Source organism: Borostomias antarcticus, assembly GCF_949987555.1.
Source record: "Borostomias antarcticus genome assembly, chromosome: 11".
NCBI lineage: Eukaryota > Metazoa > Chordata > Actinopteri > Stomiiformes > Stomiidae > Borostomias > Borostomias antarcticus.
In genome coordinates, this window is record NC_140244.1 from 3,924,325 (window position 1) to 3,933,031 (window position 8,707).

Sequence of the window (8,707 nt, forward strand, 5' to 3'; positions counted from 1 at the left end):
ACCCTAACCTTAACCCTAAACTCTATGGTGTTCTTGCTAAACTGGGTTGCGAAAAGCAATCTCGCTCCCCGACAAATAGGCTTCACTTGCAGCAGCACATTTATTTTTTATAAACACAGTTTTTTGCACTTATATTGCATAGCTGATTTTTTTATCTAAAACTAGTTAAAACCACCTGAAATCAGATTTTTCTGTGAGCCACAGCGTCCTAAAGACTCACCTCTACCAGTCGCCATGTCTTGTTATTCCAGTATTTCTGCTCGTGTTGTCAAAGTACGGCCTGTATCTTTGCCCCGCCCCTGTGCCATATGGTTTAGGCCTTTCGTTTGTAAACAAGTCTCTTACTGCCATCTAGCGGTAGGAAATCGACCAATGCCGCTTTAACGCGAATGCCCAGGTTCAGTTATGGTAGCAAAATAATTGCACTTATTCACTGCAGGAAATATGTCTCAAAGGAAGGACGTGATCATGATGGAGGGCATGGAAACATCAGGTCTAACAAGCACAGGTTTGAAGGGAAAATCGGAGTGTGGTGGTAGTGGCCAAGGCAGTAGGGAAGGGAAAATCCATGATGTATAATATACATACTACTGCTATGGGAAAATCTGACTGACTGAACACTGTAGGAGTTCACTAACTCCAGGAGATGGCGCTAAAGCACCAAGCCCAGCTGCCATCAAACCTCAAAGAACAAGAAGAAGAAGAGGAAAGCTCCCGGAAGTGATTTCCGTGGCTAGGAGGACTCCGCTGCCACGTCGGTAGCTCACGTTCACGTTATCATTAGGAACCACCACCGGCATTTAGTTTAAGACGGTTCCACGTACAACAAATAAACCACAACCATGGTGAGAAGCAGGACGTTCATATTAGTTATATTCTGACGGAGAAGCTAATTAGCTAGTTTCAGTTTTTGATATGGTTGCCAATTGAGCTAGCTACCTAGCACTAGGTATCTAACATGTACAGATTGCTAGCTAGCTAACTCGAAGACAACTATCCCCTTGTCTTGGATTAACTTGATTGAAATTATCTTTTGTCCTGTGTGTTGAACAACAGGTTTCCGTCATAAATACGGTGGACACTTCCCACGAAGACATGATCGTAAGTAACATTGCCAGCTAACTTTATGCTAAAGAGCTACTCATTCAGACGAGTTAACAAGTGTTGGCTAGCTGGCAAACGTGATCTGTCAGCTGTCCTCTCCCTGATCAATCCCACTAGCTCACTTGTAGACTAATGTTAGTCTAGTTGTTCATTTAGCCCCACTTTTGCGACTTCACAGTTTACGTATGTAAGGCAAGGCAAGTTTATTTATATAGCACATTTCAGCCACACGGCAATTCAAGGTGCTTTACATGAGACATTAAAAGCATTAAAACAAAAAGCAAGACATTAAAGACATTTAAAACAAAAGGCAGGACAAATTAAAAGCATTAAAACAAAAAGCAAGTCATTATGTAGGTTTGTTGCCGATTGGAATAAGGCTAATTGAAGGAAGCCAGCTTTGTATAGCACGGCTATCACCAAGTGAACAGGGTAAGGACTGATGAGGGAAGGAAAGGATAGCCTTTGTCACCCTCCACGTCTCCCTGGAACCTGGTTTATTCCGTCTGTCTGTTTACGGCCATAAAACAGTGGAACAGCCTTCCAAAAGAACTCACAACAACAACAAGCTTTCATAGCTTCTCTCGCCTCGCAAAGCAGTGGATACTCGCTCAGCAAAGCTGCGCGCACCTGTAGTCGCACCTGCAGTCAAGTGTGTGTGTGTGTGTGTGTGTGTGTGGCACATATGTATGGGGGCTGTACCTAGGGTTTGAGAAAGGGTCTGGGGAGGTTGGGATGTGGGTATAGGAATGAGTGAAATCTGTGCTACATAACTTTTTTTTTGTATTCCTTCTACAGCATGTATGTAACTTTCCTACTGTATACTATTTGCCCCACTATTTTAAGACTGTATATTTATTTGCCCAGGGACTGCGGGTGGAAATGAGCTGTTTAGCTATAACCTTGTACAGTGCATCTCTCCCTATTCTATAGGGTAAATGTCTACAGTACCTTGTCCCTGTCTTAAAAATAAATAAAAATCAATCAATCAATGTCCCGCAGCACGACGCTCAGATGGACTACTACGGTACCCGCCTGGCAACCTGCTCCTCAGACCGCTCTGTCAAGATCTTTGACGTGAAGAACGGCGGCCAGATCCTGGTGGCAGACCTCAGGGGGTGAGCCTGGGGGCAGACCTCAGGGGGTGAGCCTGGGGGCAGACCTCAGGGGGTGAGCCTGGGGGATTGAAGTCGAGGCTAGCGTAGTTCTGAGGGTCTGTGTTGGGTTTGGAGTCTATACAATTCTGTTGGTCTTGTGTGGGTTTGTAGTCTAGTCTATTTAGTTCCGTTGGTCAGGAGTGGGTTTTCCGAAGCCTTCAAAGTAGTAGCCAAAGTAGTACTTTATTTCTCTCCACAGCCTAGCGTCACAGTCGCCAGAGGGTGAGCTGAGAGATACCACAACCATATTAGCGTTTCTGACCACTGACTGTGCTTTCAGATTGGTGTTGCTCAAGGGTTGCTTCAGAGTTAGCCTAATACCTGTGTCAGGGAAGTAATCGTTATGACCCTAGTAAACCTGCTTCTCGGACTGACCGCGTTCTCCGTTGCAGCCACGAGGGCCCGGTATGGCAGGTGGCGTGGGCCCACCCCATGTACGGAAACGTGCTGGCGTCCTGCTCCTACGACAGGAAGGTTATCATTTGGAAGGAGGAGAACGGCACTTGGGACAAGATGTACGAGTACACTGGACACGACTCCTCAGGTACCTGTGTGTGTGTGTGTGTGTGTTATCCCCTGATTTTTGTGTTTTTACTGCATTTAATTTGTGTGTGTGCGTGTGTAACTGTGTGTGTGTGTGTGTGTGTGTGTGAACTTGCACAGTGAACTCTGTGTGCTGGGGGCCGTATGACTTTGGGCTGATCCTGGCGTGTGGCAGCTCAGACGGAGCCATCTCCCTCCTCACCTTCTCTGGAGACCAACAGTGGGACGTCAAGAAGATCAGCAACGCTCACACGGTCAGTACGCATGCGCACAGACACATACATACATATATATACACACACACACACACACACACACAGAAATACACACATACACACACACAGGCACACACATACACACAGGCACACACATACACACACACACACACTAGGTAGACAACGGTTAGTACAGGACGCACTAGCTAGACCCTCATTTAGCTCACTGTCGATTGACGACATACACCGTCAGTGAATTCACTATATGGACAACACTCACGGATGGCGTAATCTCACCCGATGGTGTTAAGTAGGGCTGGGTATCAATTCGAATTTCAAGAATCGATTCGATTCCGATTCACAAGGTTCAGAATCGATTATCACGATTCAATTAGATTCGATTCAATATCGATTCGGTTAGTGTTACTAAAACCTGTTTTTTTTTTTAGCTGTAACCTTCATTACATGACTGCCAAGTTATGCAACACATCAATACTAGGGCTGGGTATCGATACTGATTTCCAAAAATGAATGAATGATTGGATGAATGAATGAACTATTCATTCCTTCATTTATTCATTCATTCATTAAATAAAAGATCGATTTTGGGATTCATGAATCGATTCTGAATCATTTGATTCAGAATCGATTAATCGATTTTTTTTAAAACCCAGCGCTAGTGTTAAGTGTAGTACAGTGCAGTAGACCCAGTCCCATCAGTACCAGCTCTGCTGCGCTGTCCTCCTCCAGATCGGCTGTAACGCGGTGAGCTGGGCTCCTGCTGTGGTGCCCGGCAGTCTCATCGACCAGCCCTCCGGACAGAAACCCAACCTCATCAAGAAGTTCGTCTCGGGAGGCTGCGACAACTTGGTCAAGCTCTGGAAGTAAGTAGCCGTGACCTATTGAGGCCACAAAGGTCATGTGAGGAATGACCATCAACCCTCCTGGGGGGGGGGGCAACTTCACACTGTGACTGACCCAAAGCAAATAAACACTTGGATTAGTTACAAAGTAACCTTCTGTCATTCCTCCCTGGGAGAAATCGCCGCTCTGACCTGACTGGATTGGTAACAGTTGCATCACTTCTTTATTGGAATAGATTTCCCGACCCTATGATGCATGATCCAACGACTGGCTTACACTTGTACTGCACTTTGTAGATCTGCCATTAGCTTCTGTGGTCCTGGCTCGTGGAACGCCCTGCAAGGCACATTGAAGCTAGCTACTCTAGTGCCCATGGGTCGGTTTAGAACATTGATGATCAAGCAGGTCACCACAATTTGTACCTGTTTTTAACCTTTCTGAAACTGTTTTTTTTAATTGTAAGTTGATTCTTGTTTATGTAATTTTGTTTATTTATTCTTGTTTGTGTCATTTTGTTTATTCTTGTTTATGTAATATTGTTTCTTGTTACCTCAAGGAGTGCAGGAAGGACTTACATTTCTGAAAGGCCATTGGCTTGTTCAAGTTTAAGCTCAGTCCTCCGACTTGAGGTTTCATCGTGCTGTTTGCTCCTCCCCTAGAGAAGAAGATGGCCAATGGAAGGAGGACCAGAAGCTGGAGGCTCACAGTGATTGGGTGAGAGATGTGGGCTGGGCGCCATCCATTGGTCTACCCACCAGCACAATCGCCAGCTGCTCTCAGGTAAGGCTGAAGCTGTGACACGCACACACACACACACACACACACTGTACCATTGCTTGCTGCCCCCAGGTAAAGCTGAAGTTGCATGAAGGCTGGAACACTCCATCCCAACGGTCTGCCAGATACTGCAGCTGACCGACTGCTTGGTCTCCGTTTCTTTGATGTGCCATGTGCTGTACACGCACACACACACACACACCTCTCATCCCTCCTCACCCCCCATGCCCTCTCTGTCTCCCCCTGCAGGACGGGAGGGTGTTCATCTGGACGTGTGACGACCCCTCGGGGAACACCTGGACGGCCAAGCTGCTGCACAAGTTCAACGACGTGGTCTGGCACGTCAGCTGGTCCATCACCGGCAACATCCTGGCCGTGTCCGGCGGAGACAACAAGGTGTGTGTGTGTGTGTGTGTGCGCGTGTGTGTGCGCGTGCGCGCAGTCTGCGCCAGACTGATATGGTGTGTGTGCACGTATGACCACCAACGAGTGCGCTCCCTGCTGTGTCCACCAGGTGACGCTGTGGAAGGAGTCGACCGACGGCCAGTGGGCGTGCATCAGCGACGTCAACAAAGGCCAGGGCGCCGTGTCCTCCCTCACAGACGGACAGCAGAACGAGCAGTGACCCCTGACCTCTCACCCCCTCCACCCGACCCACACGTCCTCCGTACCGACCCCCAGAACTCCAGACCCCGACGGAGACTCGACCCCGGACCGCCAGAGCCACAGGCGCAGACACCCCGTCCCCCCAGACTCTGAGCTTCTCCACCCCCCCCCCCCCCCACCCTCCAGCTAGCCCCAGATCTAACCCTAACCCCGAACCCCCGGCCTCGCCCTCCCAGCTACATTCCACCCCCCTCCCTGCCCCGTGGAGAGCAGGCTGTCGGTCCAGAGACTTATCACTACCGCCTGCTAGCTGCCACTCGCTGGGGGCCCTGGGTCGGTCACCGCCAAGTCGGCTCCTCCTCTCCTCCTCTCCTCCTCTCCTACTCCTCCCTTCCTACTACTCTCTTCAGCCCCAGGGTGTTCATACAGAATCAGTGACCGAGAGGATTTTATTAAATCGTCTTAATAGAAAGCGTCGATCTACCTGCTGATGCAAACAGGCGGTCCGAGTCAACAGCAGATGATGCGAGCTTACATCACGGGAATCCGCCAATATTTCAGAATTGTATTTTATGTTTTTCATATCTCAATGAATAAAAAAATACTTGATTTGAATTGTCTTTCTCCTGCTGTGAACTTGAGGATGTTGGTCTGTGGATGAGCCCTTCCACACCAGGGCCCTGTTTAGATTCTGTAAAGGTGCAACTCTCCCTCTTAGGGAAATCACTAATCCAACATGAGTAGATTGGTAACAGGCACAGCTGTGTCGAGAAGCACAATTTCACCAGATCCAATCAAGTTCGATCACGGATTGACACAAAGAGTGGAGGGAGGAAAGTTGCATTTTCAGAGAATTCAAAGAAAACGTTGTTTGTCATGTTATCTATGTTGCGTAAACTATGTAACCCACGTCAATGGGCATGAATTTCAGGTGGTAACCCTGATTGTCCAGTAGATGGCGTAGTTTCCTCTGCACGGCTGTAGGTTCAAGTTAATTCCTTCATCACTGACTGAGGCCGAGGCTGCGTAGAAGTCCGGGGAGTAGTAGTTAAGGGGAGTTCCTCTCTGGCCTACTTTGATTTGATTAATATGGGCATTTACTAGAACCCACGGTGTGGTCTTTACCTCCCCAGCTGGGAGAACAGCTAGTGTGTGTGTGTGTGTGTTAAAAGAGATTCTGAAATGTGTCGTCTTAGTGTTCCCATTATTTTTCTTTATCATCAACCAGTGTAACATTATTAACAATTTGAATGTGTGCATTCGTGCAGATATGTGCAGATATTGTCCATGAGCACACAGTTCATTCAGTGACTGTATGTCAGAGCTGCAAACTGTATGTCAGGGGCTTCATAGGGAATGGTGGTAACAAGCTTTGCCCCTGAGGCACTCAAGCCGACGGGATGTCAAACCAAATAACGGCGACTGCGATGACTTGAAAGAGCAGTGGCGCAGATCATCCACTTTCTACCAACAAGCACATTGTGACAGTGAACCTTGAGTCATGCCCCGTGCGCGTGTGTGCTCCAGCGACGGCCTTGAAAAACGGACTCTTTATTCCTCCCCCCCCCTCTCCCCAAATGGAATAAGAGATCTAGCCGGGTCGTTTGCGTTCCAGCTTAGTTCCCGAGGTCCACCTGTCCTCGGAAGTGCCGCAGAGGGAGTTGTAGTGTGTGATCATCACCGCATCCGCCGCGTGTCATCAGCATAATTAGTGCTTTTTCGGACGCGGTCATCGCACTCGCGCTGGACTTGGCTGATCTTCTTCTAGTGCGTTCAAGGCTGTGATCACGCGCTCGTCATGCCCGGCTGGAGGAGACACCTGACTTTGTGTCTGCAGAGGATGCACGAGGAAGGTAGGACGGGGCTTTTCATTGAATTGACAAACAAAGCGAGGGGTTTTTGCTTGTGTTTGGGGCTCGATCGCTGGAGCTCTGCAGTCTGACTTATGTCGGTCATTGTATAGCCTGTGTTTGTTTCGATATTATCCAGAAGTGAACTCGCGTGCTTTCATACATGACTCGCGCGCGTGTGTGTCATAATTGTAGGCGCGCGCAGTGCGCACGTGTCACTACGATTACGTTCCGCTCGAGATCCAGCTGTTTCTGCAGGGTACTGATTAGCACAGGCTCGAGATCCAGCTGTTTCTGCAGGGTACAGATTAGCACAGGCTCGAGATCCAGCTGTTTCTGCAGGGTACAGATTAGCACAGGCTCGAGATCCAGCTGTTTCTGCAGGGTACAGATTAGGCTCGAGATCCAGCTGTTTCTGCAGGGTACAGATTAGCACAGGCTCGAGATCCAGCTGTTTCTGCAGGGTACAGATTAGCACAGGCTCGAGATCCAGCTGTTTCTGCAGGGTACAGATTAGCACAGGCTCGAGATCCAGCTGTTTCTGCAGGGTACTGATTAGCACAGGCTCGAGATCCAGCTGTTTCTGCAGGGTACAGATTAGCACAGGCTCGAGATCCAGCTGTTTCTGCAGGGTACAGATTAGCACAGGCTCGAGATCCAGCTGTTTCTGCAGGGTACTGATTAGCACAGGCTCGAGATCCAGCTGTTTCTGCAGGGTACTGATTAGCACAGGCTCGAGATCCAGCTGTTTCTGCAGGGTACTGATTAGCACAGGCTCGAGATCCAGCTGTTTCTGCAGGGTACTGATTAGCACAGGCTCGAGATCCAGCTGTGCCAATTTGGAGGCGGGCCAGTTCCGGAAAGATATTCACTCGACACAGGATAGGAGTCAACAGTTTATGATCTATGATGGTTTTGAATTGTGAGGAGTTTGAATTGTGTGCGTGGATAAGCTTTTTTCACTAAGCCTATAGCTCTGGGTAACTGCATTTTATCACACATATCTCTAACTGTAGTCTAAAGTAGCGTATGGCTCATAATAATATGGCAGCTGTCTGTCCGCCTACCTGTATGTCGGTCACTGTCTATCTGTCTGTGGTACAGTGGGACCAGGGACCTTCGCATATGTGTCATGGGAATGTGCTAATGTCTGCTCCATGCCAGCCATAGAATCGAGGATGACCTTATGTTCACAAATCATAAACATTGATTTAGTTGTCCCATTCATTCTTCACTCAATCATTCTCATGTCGGGGGATAATGGGTCATGTTTAAGGCAACAGGGATCTGTTAATCCAGCCACCAGGCTCGAAGAGGTTTCAGCTGCAGACAGACAGACAGACATGCAGGCATACTACTAACTAACTCAGTCACGCAGGCTGGAAGGCAGGCAAACAGACATCGTCACAGAGAGTCTGGTATTGTACCTGGTCTGGTTGGTGGGCTCATCCTGGGCGTTGAAGGGTTCTAGTCTGATGTAGAGACCAGACTCTCCCACTGGTGGAAAGAGGAGAGGAGACCAGAACTCATCATTTACGGCTGTGGAGATTTAATGACCTGGGGAAAAAAAAGAGGAAAAAAGCTGTTTTTT

The 8,707-nt window shown here is 48.4% G+C and overlaps 2 protein-coding genes across 2 annotated transcripts in view; both read left to right on the plus strand.

Moving 5' to 3' along the window:
- The first annotated feature begins 728 nt into the window (after positions 1-728).
- sec13 (SEC13 homolog, nuclear pore and COPII coat complex component) lies at positions 729-5,811 on the plus strand. The gene is made up of 9 exons (XM_084446310.1): positions 729-845; positions 1,057-1,101; positions 2,107-2,222; positions 2,654-2,805; positions 2,925-3,058; positions 3,770-3,903; positions 4,543-4,663; positions 4,910-5,056; positions 5,175-5,811. The coding sequence occupies exons 1-9, from the start codon at positions 843-845 to the stop codon at positions 5,283-5,285; spliced, it is 963 nt and encodes a 320-aa protein (XP_084302436.1). The 5' UTR covers positions 729-842; the 3' UTR covers positions 5,286-5,811.
- Positions 5,812-7,064: 1,253 nt separating this feature from the next.
- grip2b (glutamate receptor interacting protein 2b) overlaps positions 7,065-8,707 on the plus strand; it is a gene marked incomplete at both ends in the record, with an annotated part of 103,135 nt that continues 101,492 nt past the window's right edge. Inside the window, one exon of the mRNA XM_084445730.1 lies at positions 7,065-7,119. Within this exon, the coding sequence (XP_084301856.1) occupies positions 7,065-7,119 (55 nt within the window). The remainder of the gene's footprint in view (positions 7,120-8,707) is intronic.

Bases quoted from the DNA above. Each gene is read 5' to 3' on its own strand.
- sec13 (XM_084446310.1), top strand. The intron at 2,223-2,653 runs GTGAGCCTGGGG...TCTCCGTTGCAG, and splicing joins CTGGTGGCAGACCTCAGGGG to CCACGAGGGCCCGGTATGGC. The intron at 3,059-3,769 runs GTCAGTACGCAT...GTCCTCCTCCAG, and splicing joins AGATCAGCAACGCTCACACG to ATCGGCTGTAACGCGGTGAG.